Source organism: Rhipicephalus microplus, chromosome X (genome assembly GCF_043290135.1).
Source record: "Rhipicephalus microplus isolate Deutch F79 chromosome X, USDA_Rmic, whole genome shotgun sequence".
In the NCBI taxonomy this organism is placed as follows: Eukaryota; Metazoa; Arthropoda; class Arachnida; order Ixodida; family Ixodidae; genus Rhipicephalus; species Rhipicephalus microplus.
This window is the reverse complement of record NC_134710.1, coordinates 196,129,458-196,146,633: the sequence shown is the minus strand read 5'-3', so window position 1 is coordinate 196,146,633 and position 17,176 is coordinate 196,129,458. Positions and strand designations below refer to the sequence as shown.

Sequence of the window (17,176 nt, the reverse complement as noted above, 5' to 3'; positions counted from 1 at the left end):
GCAAACACTCATCAAGGAGTTATACCATGAAGTGCTCAAATGGTTGCATAATAGGGTTTGTCACAGCCCAAAATAATTTCACAATAATTGGATCTTGCACCATGTCAATATGCCAAGCTACACCTCATTGTATATTCTCATTGCACACTCCTCATCTTTAAGTTGCTGGCCAAAATGAGTGTGGCAATGCAGCCCCAGCTGTTGTACAGCCATGATCTGGCACCACCAAACTTTTTTGTTCCCAAGGGTCAAAAGAACTCTGAAAGGAACTTTGCAAGGGACCCTGTGGACAGCTGAAAAAGAAGCTGCAATGACCTCACTGTAGGAGTTTTCTATTGACTGCTTCTTGGTCACCTTCAATGATTATGGGAAGGATTGAGGAATCATGCATTAAAACAGAGAGAGCGGACACTTTGAAAACTTCTGAAAAGATAAACGGATATTGAATAAAAGATTCACAAAAAACATATCGAGAACTTTTTGATTCTGTAGGTGCAGTTGACTGCCAAGATGTACACACACACACACACCGAAGAAAAAAACTTGATGTGTGGCAGAGAAACAATTGCAAAACATTGATATGTTGCGAAGAGATAGGAGCATGTACAGTATTCCATTTTAAAGAAACTCTATTTAAATATGTTAGTTTGTTAATAGGAAGGCTTTAGATGAAAAACAAAGTTGCAAAACAATTATTCACAAGACAACATATGTAGATGATAGAATAAAAATGTATTAATGATAAACGATGTCTCTGTGCACTAACAGTCCTTGTATTGTGGTATGGTACGCATTTCAGCTTTTTGGTTCATGATTTCCTGTAGAAAACAGCCCTGACAGACTGAATAAAGAGGGTACATAAACCATGGTGACATAGTTTGTGTCCTATTTGTTTTTCTACTATTTCTTTAGTTGTCCAGTTTTTTTACACTGTTTTCTACTGGAAATCTTGGATGGCGATCGTCAACCTACGTGCAAGTGCAGCAAAGCATACGCTTTATATAGTTTGTCATGTTATTGCAAGTTTTTTTGTAAAATGAGTGTGGACTTGTAGGCTGCAGACTGCCTATCTGGTGCTGGCTAACTTTTTTTAGGGCCTGGTTGTAAATAATTCAAAATGAATAGCCTACAAAGTTCAATAATCATCCCTGTACGTCTGTTTGCAGCACGCTGCTTACATCATCCAGAGTGATTGCAAGCTACTTCTATGTGCTACAGAATTCTATTCTTTCAGTTTCATCTTCTTTTTTCTTAGTGATGTGATGTTGATCAGAAATTTATTCCTGATACGCATTCTAATTTTACATTTGATAAGTTAGGCTAATTTACACCTTTTTTTTCTAGTCTTTGTTTATAGGTTGGCAAGCTTGCTAACTAATGCTTCTTATTAATGAAGCACTACTGTTTTCTTATTTTTGATCACTATTCTGCAGCCATGTAGCACATGCTCACAATTTTCTTTCTTTGTTTACCTTTCTTACTCATAGACTCGAGAGTCTCCCATCTTGGTGACGACAAGTGGTGTTGGAGGTAATGCTCCTCGCCAAGACTCCAAACGCAGTTCACAGCGATCAGCAAACTCCTCCTCTCGAAGGAACAGAAAAGAGAGCGGGGTAACTTGTTCTTGCTGGGCTCGTCTGGCTTCCTTTTAGTTTTTTGCCTTAAATTCACGTAGCTGCCTTCTGTGGATTGACCACAAGATTTAGTTTATATGCACACTGTAATGCTGCACAGAACGAGATTGAGTGGCTTTATATTGTACCTCCTCTTGACCCAAGAGAAGCGTGCTATAAATTTTGGTGCGAGTGTTTCACAGCGTGAACATATCGATGGGAAAACTTTGACAGATTGAAATATTTAAGGCAATATTGATTATTGCTACATAAATGTATTTCTCTTTTCACTTCCAAAGTGATATTGTACAAAAAGTTGTATTAATATGAATTTGGGGTAAGTCAATGTCAGTTTATATGTTTGTTCTGCAACATGGCCATTTTTGGGCAGCTTGTTTTAATATTTAGTACCCCGGTGTTGTGCTTGGAATCGCTGCTCTTTTTCTTTCTCTCTCTATTTTAGATTTATTGGTTTTTTGCTTTCTTTCAGCTTTCTCACTTTTAGATTTCCACTGGGTCTTTCTATATTATTGTGTTTTGGGTAGCTGCCATATGTAGCACCAGTGCACTATTGGCATCTACCTGAACCGAACAGCGACGAGCATTTACAGTGGTATAGTCCGATTCAGCAGCACTGTCCACGTATGCCCACTTGTCCATGGTGATAACTGGACAGCATGCGCTATGCCACTTTGAATGCATGCCACTGTTTAGGCTTCACTTGATGCCAATAGTACAGTGCTCATCAATTGCAACACATCAAAACTTTGGTAGAACGACTGATATGTGCAATAGCTTGGGGTAACTGCATCATGTCGCGAGAATCTGGCTGCGAAAAGTAATGTTGCTGTGATGCAAATGTCTGGGTCAAAATTGCTCTGGAGGGACACGACCTGCAGATTATGGAAATGAGATTACATTTGCATTACATAGCTCTAAATATTGTATCTCAATCCATGAGCACTGCTCTTTGAATGGTGGCTTTACACATCAGTAAGGCATTGTTGGGTAAACCAGTTGCTCTTAAAAAGTTGCTGGGGCTTTCACCTTGGAAACATGATGAAAGCATAAAGTGATACACAGCCCAACTTGAAAAGCCATAGCAGGAATTGTACTAGAAGAATTACTACATTGGATCAACTTTCTTGATGTGCATTGAGTTACGGCTGCATTGCAATGTTGAGTACCTTACTACAGTGAAACTTTACTTAAAATCTTTATTAGTATCTATTGCTTCTAAAAATTATATTGCACAAAATTTTTATCTGTCATTAGTTTTGTAGCCTTTATTATGAACTAAAGCTTTAATAATAAAACCTTACTGCTGTTGAATTGAATGGGATCGAAGCTACTCAGTTGCTGCTTTAGTGAATTATATGCATTAAAGAAACAGGGTTTTTAGACTCAGCCACTTGCCCTAGCATACGTATAAGGATTCAGTTGAATGAAATGTGAAAAATCATGGGGTTATGGTTATCATGGGTGGCCTTTTGTTATTGAACTATATTTAGTCACAGATATTCAAAATTTTATTTTGTTGATAACTATATGCAACCTTGGGGCCACTTTCATTTTTGCATAAGCGATAATATTCCATTCACCAAGGCTATGCTCCAAGGGTATTTCAGCCGATACAAGCACAAGCTCTTGATTATAAAATTTCTCAATTAAGACTAGAGCAGACTTAAAACATTTGTAAAGGGACACTTTGGCACTGAATTCTTTCAATTGCTTATGCAAGACTGCCGAAGAAGCCCCGCCGTGGTGGTCTAGTGGCTAAGGTACTCGGCTGCTGACCCGCAGGTCACGGGTTGGAATCCCGGCTGCGGCGGCTGCATTTCTGATGGAGGCGGAAATGTTGTAGGCCCGTGTGCTCAGATTTGGGTGCATGTTAAAGAACACCAGGTGGTCGAAATTTCCGGAGCCCTCCACTACGGCGTCTCTCATAATCATATGGTGGTTTTGGGACGTTAAACCCCACATATCAATCAATCAAGACTGCCGAAGAAGCACAATTATTTTTCAATGCAGACAATCGACAAATTAGTAGCTCGTTTACAATACTTGCTTTTCCCTTTCACTTCATTCCTGCATACCCTCATGAACTCTTTGAGAGAAATTGTGTGCAACATATTTTGCAGTTTCACTGCTCCTGCAGCATGCAAGTGGTCTGTTGTGTAAGCGGGAAAAGCTGGGTCGAAAAGGCACAGCATATTTGGGAATACGCATGCACTCACACTTGTTAGTGTTTTTTCTTCATAGCTCTCCTGGTCTGTTTAGGCTTTTTTTATGCCACGCACACATACAGTCCAACCCCTTTATAAAAGACATGCAGTTTGCAACAATTTTTGTCTTCTATATGAAGAGTCTTTTTAAGCAGGGTATCACATATGCATTTTATTGTCAACCCCTATTTCAATGCAGGCACACTGGTGTCTCTTAAACCGACTTGTCTCTCTCATCAGCGTCTCTTTTAAAGGGCCACTCACCAGGCCCCACACCGAATTTTATTTAAATAGCGGAAGTTGTTGGGTGTCCGACGAGGAACATTTTGCCACAATAATTTTTCGAATCGATTCATCACGAGCAGAGAAAACGGGGTTTTTTAAGCAGCGCGAAACGAGGGTGAGAGGTGGTGAGATCGAAACACTTGCCACTCCCCAGCGTAGCCTTCGCAAGCCAAATCTCTTCCCCACCTTCTCCAGCATCCGATCATGAGGTGACATGCGCATGACTTGCCCAAACAAGTCCAACCCCCCGAGCACGCGAGCAGCGTTGCTTTGTTGACCAGCGTTATTTTGTGGTCTTCTGCCTGTTTCTGCTAGATGGTTTGGAAACGCTGGCTTAGACGCGGTAGAGTGAATGAGCACAATCAGTGCGCGAACGCGTAGGAGCGTTCCACGGCGGTCGTCTGCTCAATGCGCTGACCGCGGGTACACCAACGCATGCGAAACGCTGACACATTAGCCCCGCATCTCGTAGCATTTCACGGGAAAAAATGAAAGAAAAACGCGCACAATTTTTTATTGTGTCTCATTATTTATTTCAAGTTTTATTAATCTCTTAAGCAACAAATACATAAACTACGCATGTTGTGTCAAATACTTTTTGCCATGTCACGTGGTATACTGTTGACAACGTCGGAGCAGAGTTGTCTATGTAGAGGATAAACGTCATTGCATTGCCGTGTACGTAGGGCCATTCATACGCCCATGTCATGCCCTCATTTTCTAGGCGTGCGCCGGCAGAGGGGAGGGGGACCAGCGTTCATCATGAAATTTGACCCATTTCCGCGGCCTGTAGCGTTGCAAATTTTGGCAGACGTAATCATGAACGCTTTATCCACGCATTGCGTTTGTCAGCTCAAAATTGTCAAACCTGGTGAGTGGCCCTTTAAAGGAGTTCAGCTATACTTGTTAACTTGACAGACCGTGTGCTATGATAGACTGTACATGCTTCTAAGTGTAATATAGTAGGATGGCTAGGTAAGCTAGTTGGTATTGCGTATTGATAGAAAACTTGAAGGGCAGATTTAAAAATGCAGGACAAAGAAGTTACTGAGGTGTGCGTTTAGCCTTCTTCATCCTGTGTCTTTATATTTGCACTAGGTTTCATAGGAATAAGTGTACTGCATTCATCGTGTACGAGTGAAGGAATAAGTGATGAAAGCTACAGAAATGTAACCTGCCACGGCGGTCTAGTGGGCATGGTGCTCAATCGCTGACCCGAAAGTCGCGGTTTAGAATTCCGGCCACATTTTCTGATGGAGGCGAAAATACTTGAGGCCCGTGTACTTGAATTTAGGTGCATGTAAAAAACCCCATGTAGTCAAAACATCCAGAACCCTTCACTATGGCGTCTCTCATAATCGTATTGTGGTTTTGGGACATTAAACTGTTACAATTATTGCAAACTAAAGAAATATAAAATGCACATTATGAGGCAGGTTCATGTAGGCCTGTAGGTTAGGTAGCTCCTTCAAGGACAAGCTAGTGAATTGTTTAGTTCCAGTAGTTAGTAGTAATGAGTTGAAGCACAAAACTTTCATTAGCTGTAGAATAATTTACAAGGAAGGCCATGCCTCTCAGCCATGTTTCCATCTCTATGGCCCTTTGTTGAGACCCTGGTAGGCAGGTGAAAGTATTTCTTCACACGCTACAGGTGAGGAAGTGGCTACTAAATAAAGTGGGAGAGGATATTACCCCATGTAGTGAACAACAGAGGTTAATGAGGTTGTGCTGTATAGTCGAGTAAACAAACAGGGATATGAATGAATGTGTCTGGAGTCAGCGCCAGGCAATATTGTGCCGTTTGTAAGAATATCTACGTGCTGAAGCTTTTTCGTCTGGCGAAATACTCGAGCCACAGATGAAACTTCTGAATCAAGTTTTCAAATGAAGGAAGCAAAATCAGATTAGCAGCTTTTGAAATATTTGAAAAAATGAAACACATCGGTGTTTATGTTTTTCTAGAAATGTACTTGTCATGCAGCTAAATATCATAGCAATTGCAGCCAGCACTCATTCATGTTGGCTTGGTAATAAGTGTCCAGTCATTGGGCTCTAATTTAGGTGCTTTAAGGTTTCAATTTTTATTATCTCTTCTATCATCACCAAGCCACAACTTTCTTAAACATACAGTATTGAAATCTATGTAAACAAGAACGCATTTTCTTATGTTCCTACTGTATATATGTGCCTTCTTTTTTACTGTAATTGTGTGCATCTTGTGAGACACTTATCAGCTAGCCATACTTGACATGCAGTTAGGCTGTAGGCAGTTCTTGGTCATTTCATTTCTAACTGGTTTCTTTAAGCAAAATTGATATTGTGTGTGCTGAAAACCTTGGTGCATGAAATATTTGTCAAAGAAGCATTGGCACTTTCTTCGACAAATAGAAATAATTGGCACTTTACATTACTGCAGGAGAGATAAATTCTCTAAGATCCTTCTGAAGGTGATGGTGTCGGTGCTGACGAAAATGCGAGCCATGGCTTACATTTTTGTCATGTGCAGTTCTGGTCAGAAATAAGCAGAACATAGAAGTGCGCAGATCATTATTGTAATGCATGAACGTCGTTCAGGTAGGGAGGATACACTCTGCTTGCATCATGCCACCAGTGCACCTCTGCATTATCTGCTATGCTTGTTGCCTGCTGCATGTGTAGCACAGAAGCTGTCAGTGAATGACTCCCAGATAATGAATTTTAGGATAGAATCGCCTGAAATTGAAATGCAGAGTTGTTTTTACATTCTGCCTGTTTTTGTGTGATCAGGGCTCGGTCTCTTGACTTCATGCACAGAAACGGCACATCAGTGCACTGAGACACTGTCCTTGAAAGCGTAGATTATTGAGTTTAAAAATTTGATTTACTTATTCTACAGTTATCGTGAGTTTACTGAACTTATAGGATGTAAGCATAGGTGTCAAAATGAAAACTGAACTCTTTAGTGGAGCACAGAATTTATTCTTAAAAGAGTGTCATGGTTTTCTGTGCTTTGTAGTGTATGAGGAGTTTGTCTGTGTATTCTGCTGCTTTAGCATCTTTGAAAAGCAGCTTGTGAGCACATGGTTTGGAAATTTTGCATTATTCATAAATATTTTTATGCTAGACTTGCAAAGCAGGTGAGATGTGTCATAGCCGGCTAATAAAACTGGGTTATTAGGCTGGGATCAAAAAATGTTAATAGGAAACCTGCTGCAAAAGATTTTCACACTAGCCAGCTCGTTAAACATCCTTCTGTAACAAGAACCTCAGAAGATTCGGTCTAGTTACTTTAACTTTCTACAAAACCGCATGGCCATTTTTAGCGCTTCCTTAATGGTGGTATTGCACATTTCATCTGTGGTTAAAATTTTTTAAAGTTTCAGCAAGAAATTTGGAACTTGTGTTTAGCTGATGGTCACTATGATCAGTTTTGCGATTTCAATATTCTTTAAAGACATAGCTGCATGGCGTTAGCATATTGACCTTTTGCTGCTTTAAGGAAATGGTTACTTGTCATCTGCATTTATTTTCTGCAGTTCTGTTTTTGATGGCATTATTTTGGTGTTCTTGTACTTATCATTGATGCTTGTCATCCTGCTCTTAATGCTGTTTTATTTTCTCTCCCCCATTTTTGCTCTTTTTTTTTTCCTTCTGTGCTCTTCGGCATGCTGCTGTTTCCTCCTATTTTCATTGGCCTGCGTGGATAGGCCGGTGTAGATGAAGATGCCATCCAGAAGGCCCCAGTACGTAGTAAAGCTGACTGCATCACAATTTTTCTTTCTTTTAAAAATTCTGCCAGGCTTTTCATAGCTGCCATCTTTGGAGCAGAGTCTGTGAAGATACTTGGACTCTCAGTTAAGGCTAGTCTAGTTGCTGTCTTGACTTTGAGAAACATGCAGCATTTAAATGAAGTCCAATCTTGTTTAACTGTCATTTTAATGAGATTTCTTTTTTGAAGTTTACTTTATATGTACCATTATACTTTTTTTTCTGTTTGCTGTTCACTGATGCAATAGAACCGGGTTAAAAACAAGTTTGTACCTTTTATTTTCTTGTGATTTTTTATGATGGCCAGTTGCGGTTTATTCTCTTCATTTACTCTGCTCTTAGGTGGACAGCTGTGGTGGTCTGATATTTTTCTACTTATGTGTGCCTTTTTGCAAGATTAGTGATCTAATTTTTTTTGAATTAAATTTACATTGGTGTGCAATCAATATTTGTATCGCAATTCGGTATCCTTTGATGCTCATTTACCCGCCTATTGTTAACATCACAAATTATGTGCTGCCACCACATATTGCACCTAACAGATGCCTTGCTGCACAGATAGTATTGTGGGCCTGCGACAGAGGCTTTTGTGCTGCTTGGACTGCGTCTTCTTGTCATCACCTGCACTTCCATGAGAGATTCAATGTGCATGTGAAGTAACTCGTTATATCGCCACATTTTCTCATGTGTCTGGGTTGGCTGCATGTTTGACCTTCAATTAATCCGAACATTTCCACTGCTTTTGTCTATTCTTGAATGCTTCTAATATTGTGATGGTAGGTATTTTGCATGTTCTGGTAAAACGCTTCAAAGAATAATTGTTTGCTTAAAGAAAGACTGAGCATGACTTTATAAGCTATTCTTTTCAAGAATTTTGATACATACTTTATACAATCTTTTGCTAGTTCTACGCTCATTAGGAGTGAATGTTTTTTGAAAAATATGCCTCAGGCAGTTTGTATATGTGTCTCCCCCATCCCATGTAGTGTAACAATACAAGGCGATTTCGTACAAGAGGCTTGTTTTATTCATTACAGTAGGCCTTGTCAGAGCTTGATGCTTTTGTCGTGGTTTGATTACATTACATAGCTAGGCCAATATTACGTCTTCTAAAAGAGGTAAATGAGAAAATGCCTGTGAAAAAATAGGGCACTAGACACATGGCTTTTGCTTTGAATCAAGTCTCTCTCAAGTACTACATGCATGAGGCTGGCACTGAAGATGCTGTATCACTTCAGCATGCGAGAAAAAATAGAAGTAGAATCAAGTCCAGTTACATTCTGTTGTGATAAAGATTGAAGGACCATGGGATCAAAACATGGCTTCCTTTGGAATCGTTCGACTGATCCACATCCCCAGAATAAAATTCCTTTGATGCCAACTTCAATCTAGTTCATCTTGGTACATATGATTGCAGAGGCTTTTCATTAGGACTCTTTACATGGTTTTAACATCACTTCGTTGTGAATAGTTCAGATGTAATTTAGAGCTTGTGGTTTTGCAACAGGAGAATTGCTTTAGTGAGCCCAGGGTGACTTTCACTTGAAGCTTTTGAGTAGGGCTAGGGCTTTAACTTCATCATTGATTCTGTTTCAATGCTTCTCAGTTACAAATATGGTATAGTATGGCTTTTATAAAATGTGGAATAATGCAGCTTGTGTTGAATTTTAGCCAGTCAACAAAAATAGGTCAACAAGCTGCACATGTGGGATTTACTCATAATTTTGTAGCGTTATGACCAATTGCCAATAGTCGACATCCCTCTCTTTTGTCTTTATACAATATAAATTACAGTATAATTTATAGCATTTAAGACTCTTGTCCCACTACATTTATCCAAAACTTGCATACCCCTTAGTGCCTCAAGTTGCAAAGAAGCTAAAGCTGTTGCATCTTGTTCATAATGCTGCTATAGGGGTTGTGGCTTTCTTGTGCTCTCAACTTGCCTATACTAAAGCTTTGCACTATCATGTGATGTCAGTTTCTGCATATGGCATGTCATTTTACATAAGTCAAGGGCACTGTCCTCATTTAGGAACCATATTCAGTAGTGCTGCAGTTTAGTTGCTAGCATTGGGGGGGATCGCATTTTCATTTCTGTGCACTGTAGTTAGTGCTTATTGATTTTTTCTATACGCTGCTTGTATTATTTGGAAGGTATACCTCAGCATACTGAATTACCACATCTCAAGAAATCTCAAGCATGTTTTTATGGCAAAGTGCAGCTGTTTTTTTGCCTGATAAATTTTACCCATCTTCATTTCACAAGCTCAGTAAGTTCCGTTTGTGATCAACAGTGCTCTCACGAGGCCAGATAAAATATCAAAAGTTGTACTTGTGGACAGCATAAGTGACAAGCACAGAGTTATCTCTGATTTGCACATAAAAATGTGGAGTGACTTGTTGCTATTTATAGTCTGCAACATGGTTATAGCATTGTGAAGGTAATGTTGCTTTCTGAAATTTGTTTGCTTTTTTTCAGAAGATTATATCCACACAAATGACTGATCAGACAGATTTAACACAATTACGATATTTAAGACTATTTATGTTGAAGATTACAGGAAAAATTAAGGTGCACTAATGTTAACTTCCATCATCTTGTCAGCCTGGCAATGCTGGCATTATGTTAGGCTGCACTGGCAGGTGCAACATTGCAACATAATGTCAACATTGCCGCAAGGCTTCAGTGTAATATTTATTGTTGAATGTAAGTAAAAATTAGACTGAAGACCTTTTTTCTTTCCAAGTCCTTAAGACTATATGTATGTGTATATATATATATATATAGCTCTTTTCCTGCACTTTGCTTTCATATTGTTTTGTTTAGCTCATTGATTCACTACCTGTGTAATCCACTCGGAACTATAGCCGGGAAAGCAGAAAACGCAGTCATAGCTTGTAGTCGTTACATCTGCGATAGACTTAAAAATTTGTCGTACAGGAATGCTCATGCAAGGGCTTCAGTTCTTGTTCTCTATATAATGAAAATTTCGCCATTTGAGCTATTGACTTCTCACTCTTCAATGGCCAGTGAATACTATACTTCTGACTTGTGGTGCAGTTGACTCTCGGTAAACTTAAACCTTTTATTCAGTACCGCTGCTTAATTGGAACAACTACCTCTAACATTATTGGTTTCGTACTTGAATTCTGAACCCCTGCTCTTATCTCAGTAACGGAACTCCTGTGAAATGGAACGTCTTTTTCTGGTCCCTGTAAGCTCTATTAAACAGTCTACTGTATATCAGTAACAAGGTAACTAGAAGTGATGAGAAACTGTTCCATGGGAAATTGCACTGGGGCCAACATTTCGATACATGGGGTTATATCTCTGTCAAGGCAGCAACTGCCTCTACTTGCTGACTGGCAATGTTAATAGATATAGAGGTACAGAGCTGCGAAAATTGTTTTAGTTGTGTTAGATAGTTGGGTGCATATAAGCTCTGCTGAAATTGCTGCAGATTAAATGTGGTAGAGGAGGGTTTTCCACTTAAAAACCCAGTGCCAGAAAGGCATTGAATCCATGCATTGCATGATGCTTGTTTAATTGTACTACTTTTGTAGGTCTGTCTTTATATCTTGGATGTCTCAAATGGAAGTTTGTTTTAAGGTATGACATAATGGAGAGTCTGAACATTTGCCCTTATAATTTGATTTTGAATATCATAAGCCCATCTGATCCACCTTACGAGAGTTCTAAATGCAGTTACTTTCTGTTAATTCATGTTTGACCGTATGAATGCACTAGTGATCTTGGATGTATTTGCAGCTGTTGTGCTAATTTTTTGTATTTGAATTCAGGCTGCTAGCTTTCTGTACTAATGTTTGGCTGGAGTTATGCAGCTACATTGCTTTTTACTTTCCTACTGCATGAAGCAGCTAGTTAATAGAAAGGTAACTAAACAGCCTACTGTACTATTCTCTAGAGATCACTGCACTCTCCTTGTACTTTGCATTTTTGGTAAATGCTGGTACAGTTGTTCCTCACGTTCCTTAATATGCTTCATTATTCAGTGCTTTCAAGTTTTTCTTGAAGCTTAAAAGCCTGACCTCGCGTAACCGTTGCAGCGTGCCGGCACATGTCTTTTTGACGCCGCGCCAAGCCCTCTCCCATATGGAGAGAGAAAGCACGCAGCTTGGCGTAGCTATGTGCCCACTCTCTCTATAGAGAGAGGGTGTGGTGCCACGCCAAAAAGCCACGTGCCGATGGGCTGCAACAGATACGTGAGGTCAGGCCTTAAATGGCCAGTATGTTTATTACTGTACAAAACATAATTATCTTATTGGCTTAATGTGCCACATATATTATTAGTAGTAGGAATATTCTGTAATGATGTCTTAGAATTCTTTGTTCACTGGTATCTTTAAAATCAAAAAGATGCTGAAGGAAAAAATTAATTTGCATCTGTTAGTGAGCCAGAAAAGCAAGAAAAGGATAGGCAGATGGTAGTCATCTTGAAGTTTGAAGTTCCCAAGCTAGCTGACTGCGACAACACGAATTAGTCGGGTGTTCAGACTAAGTTTTATTTTTAGACTAAGGCAGTCTAAATTGCCTTAGTGTTCCTCTTGACTGTCACGTTCAGACATAAGGAGTACTATAGCAATCTATGAACTTTAACTTTAGCTGCTAACTTGTAGTTCACTCTCACTGATGAAGATATAGATTTAGCAGACCATGGTGCTCTGGATAGATCAAACAGCCTCTTTAAAGATGTGCAGTTAGACAAAGTAGTTAGCAGAGTAGGAATAATAAATCTCAACCTTCAGAGGTTTATTGCTCCGAAATTTTGCTTTTTTGTGTGTATGTGCAATCAGCTTAGTTTTGGTTTCGGGTTTGGGGCTCTGTCCAGCTACTAGACAATGACCACGTGGGTCGGTCATACCAGAGCATTGCTGTCAAGGAGAGTGTGGGACCGAGTGCCAGCGGTGTCTGGACCTCTATGGAAGGCACAGTGGTGTCTGGGGGAGCGGCACCTTCGGCTGGAGGGGCCAGTGTAACCGCTGGCTGTGGAGCCGAGGATGACACAGTAGCAGGCAGCATGCCTGACCGGGGCCCCGGTAGCCGCCAGCTTGTGCTCCTCATGGTACTGCAGGGTTGCAGACTCCTGACACGTGGCAGCTACGTGGTCACCCTCATAATGATGATGGCCTGGAGCATCACTTACCACTCATGGCTCACATTTGTGCTGTTGCTGTGGTCTTGTGTGCTCTGGATGATGCCCTGGTAAGAGGTTTTCCACTTCTTTTTTTTTTCTTCCGAGAAGGAGGGAGGGGGGCAACGCTTATTAAACTTGCATATGCACTTAATATGATGTGATACATATTACTAATGCACACAGTATTGTTGATTGACAACAACATGCATTCTGTCACAATTAGTTTTAAATATACATCTTAAAGCTACAATTCAAATACCCAAAGCAGCTCAACTGCACCTTAAGTTGGCAACAGTGTTGCTATTTGTTTTCAAGAGTGGTTGTCACATAGCTGAAATATGTACATCATACCTCAAGTAAGCTTGTTAAGTTTGCCACAAGATTTTAGCACTATATTTTAAATGGTGATAAAATTTTTGACATGCTTGCCATTAAATGAATTTAAAATATTAGGACTGACATGTTATTGACGAATGTATCATGTGGGCTCTGAGATGAACTACAAAGGGCCAGAGTCATAGCAGCATAGTGCTCTGGGGCTCTTAATCATACAACTAGGCTGAAGCACACCCTGGCACAGCGAGTTGATGTGATAACTTGATCTGTGACATTTTTTTATGAGCACTTAGTTTCAATAAAAATAAATTTTCTCTGAACTGTCATAAGGTTTTCCAAAAAATTTGCAAGTGTGCTCTTTAAAGTTACGTTTAAAACAATTCCCAATATTGGTCACCTTGGTTGCTTATATTGTGAATTGTTTGATAAAAAGACATAGGACTGATAGTGTCATGGCCTTCTGTGTAATCTTATTGCTGTGTGTACATCAATCATGCAAGCTCCCGATTGGCCTGCTTGCGATCGTCACCTGCATTGGTGGCCTATGCGGAGCTCTTGCTGCTGCTTCAGTACCTGTACAGTCTGGACTTGACTGATCAGGAGCTGCCACAGCAGGTGAATGCAGTCAACCTGGCCCAAGTGGGCCTGTTCAAGTATGGCTACAACTCGTACCAGCCTCTAGCTGTCAAGGTTAGTGAACTGTGAACTTCTTACTGTAACATACACTGCATGAAGGACTTGTGCTACAGAGGAATGCATTTTGGGGATGAGCTGAAGCTTGATACTTGAATGCAAGATAAGCTTCAGAAAAGTAATCATATATTAAGTCGGTTCTTGCTGCACTCTATCTAGGATCACAATGATGTGGAGCCCACTCTTGATCAGAGCCATAAAAAAACATTTTCATTTCAACAAGCTAAATTATAAAAATGATTCTTGCAGGTGATGACTTACTGTGCACCCATTGGTAGCGTGATGCTAAAATGGAAATGTATACAGATTTCTTGGATAGCTTCACAGATAGGAAAAAAATTTGTTTTGGTGTGAGATTCAAATCCAGATTTACCCTTGTTAGTAGCTTCATGTTACAAATTGTTGGATACCCAATATTCCCTTTCATCAACCGTCATCCATGTTGTGGGCTTCTGTCGAGCTAATTTTGCATAAAAATAATTCCACTGTAGCATAAAATAAAGCACTCACTGAAAATAAAATTGATTTCATTCTGACTTTCTTCCAAATGCGTAATGGTGGTGCTGTGTGAAGTATATGTAGTTTTCACAGTGTGTGACATCTCCCCCATATTTAGTCACTGTGTGCTGACTAAATCATGCTGGATTGCATTGCAGCCATGAACTAGTATTGCCATGTCAGTTGTGGAAAAGTAAGGTTAACCAGCTGGAAAAACATCGAGCATTCATGCTGCCTTTCTCATCATAGGGTGTCATTTGCTTCAAACTAGTGTCTTGAACACTCTAGAAATGGAGAGTTCAAGACAAAAGTTTAGGTTACATTAGTGAAAGTACAAATTTACATTTTGACAGTTGTATGCAATACCTATTAGCACTGCAATACTGAGCAGTTCCAGCAGAGCCACTCTCTGCCTAGAGTTGTATGCAGCTGGCTCTCTTTGTGCTTTTTTTTTTTTTGTGACAGATGCTGTACACAATCATGTTCTGGATCACATTACGACAGTATGTGGAGCACCAACGCACACCTCCTACACTTGGTGTGGGTGAGTGATAAACATGAACTAAGCAATGTCTTGGTTACGGTAAATTATAGGTTAACATTAAACATGGCCCCTTACATCATCTATATTGCATTGGGGTGCTTGCACCCCCTGGAAAGCTGTTTTTGCCTCGCGACACTCGGGAGTCCTGCTGACCAGCTTCACCATAGTGCATTAATGGAATAACTTCACAGCGCTTAAAGACAAAGACAGATACAAAAGCAGACAACACGAGTACTGACCTGAAATTGAAATAGTTACAAAAAAGAAAAAGCAAAAAATAAAACCACGTTGGAAAGCCCACATGTGCACACACTGATGCAAATGGCTCACAAAAACAACTGAGATGCTGTGGTATCACACAAGAATTTCGCAGTGGATTATATTTTGCCATCCAGACTCTGTGAAGGTTGGCTGACGCATGCCTCGCTTTTTTCTTTTATTGGAAGGGCTCCTACAGTTTCACATATTTTGTCTGAAAATGTCAGAAGTGTCGGATAGTGCAAGTTCACATCTGCAATCATGGCAATCGCTGTGATTGCAATTGTGGGAGCATATGAATAAGTTCACTAAACGAGCAAGGTTTCTGTGGTGGTTTTCATAATAGCATTGTTCACAATGCATATGAAAGGCAGGAATCCAGCCAGGCCATGTGGCATGCTTCCTTGTACAGGCTATTTAGTAGTAAAAGCTCAAGTTGTAGTGGTCTTTGGCTGCATTTTTGTATTGTTTTTGGTAAATAAACTCTGTAGGAAAAGGGTGAATGGAGCAGGGGCACTTGGAGCCACTGCAGTCAAGGGTGCCGGTGTGCTCTTGTGTGTAAAAGAAGAGGCTACATGTTTCAGTGATAATTTTATGTAGGACATCTTTTTATCCACTTCAGCACAAGTATGAAATTTTCCTCAGTCATGATTATTTTGTGCACACTTGAAAGGCCTACTGCAGGGAAATCATGAACCACTTGAAGTATGTGTGCATGCATCACAATAATCTGTCAAAAAGTGTATTAATGGTTTAAGTACCAAAAAAAAAAAGAAATGCTGTGTTTGTCATTCGCCAAAAATGGCACAGAACCCAAAACATTAAAAGCTGCTCAAAATGGCACCGAACCAAAACATTGAGAACTGCACAGGAGTGACCTCCAAAATTGGGTGGCATTAGCTGTGTACTTAAAAAAAACAACTATAAAAAAGGCCTATTTTATTTTTCATAAATATTTGTGGTTGCACTTGCTTATATTGAACTAGAAGAAAGGAAAAAAAAAAAGCTTGTCACTTTCATTGTTGTAAGATCGTTATTCCTCACCTTCATGCTACTCGGCATCCCCTGAAGTCACGTCCTCAGACTTGCACTTGTCCCAGATATGTTCTTTCTTCATTTTATGAAGCTTACTGGATATTTTCGGTACTTTTAGTATTTTCTTCAGTCTTAAAGAAAAGGTGTCTCTTATGTACTAGCGAAGCGAGTTTTCTACCTACAGGAATATGCTCTGCTTGCCTTGAAAAGCGCAGCTCTGCACATTTGTTTTCCTTAGTATGTCTTCGTGGGAGCACACACACCTACAGTTTTTATCAATAACTAACTTCCAACCAGTCACTCTTTTTCTATTTTCTGTGGCAAAGTAAAAAAAAAAGTCAATATGCTCTTCTAGACACTTTACATACAGGGTGTTGGTAGAAATGGGATTGAATATTTTTGTCTATTTCCATAGCATGTCACCTGTTAGCAATAACAAATGGTGGCGCCCTAGTTATAGCAGTGTCATGGAGACAGCCATGAAATATTTGAGGCTGTGATTTTCTACTGCATGTGCAGAAAACTTGTCTTGATTGCCTTATTTTGCTGAATACTATCAAAATCGAAACAAAAAAAGCTTTGGAATTCTTGTTCATGCAAGGAATGGTACTACCGACATTACAAAAATCGGAAATGGGGTTTTTGCATGGGAGGTAAATATATTTGTCGAGGGTAATTTTTTTTCCGCAAAGTTTTGGGTGTAGCTTTCATGCAGGTGCAGTCATACATTTGTATATAGGCCAAATTTTGCTCTTGTAAGCTGTTAATGGTAAGAAACAGTTT

The 17,176-nt window shown here is 39.8% G+C and overlaps 1 protein-coding gene across 2 annotated transcripts in view; it reads left to right on the top strand.

The window, feature by feature from the left end:
- Piezo (piezo type mechanosensitive ion channel component) overlaps nucleotides 1–17,176 on the top strand; it is a 220,079-nt gene that overhangs the window by 31,616 nt on the left and 171,287 nt on the right. Inside the window, exons 8-12 of one of the 2 annotated variants that reach the window (XM_037428841.2) lie at nucleotides 1,488–1,613; nucleotides 7,810–7,845; nucleotides 12,724–13,097; nucleotides 13,866–14,055; nucleotides 15,022–15,100. In XM_037428841.2, the coding sequence (XP_037284738.2) occupies nucleotides 1,488–1,613; nucleotides 7,810–7,845; nucleotides 12,724–13,097; nucleotides 13,866–14,055; nucleotides 15,022–15,100 (805 nt within the window). The remainder of the gene's footprint in view (nucleotides 1–1,487; nucleotides 1,614–7,809; nucleotides 7,846–12,723; nucleotides 13,098–13,865; nucleotides 14,056–15,021; nucleotides 15,101–17,176) is intronic. The other variant, XM_037428842.2, reaches the window with a different exon arrangement.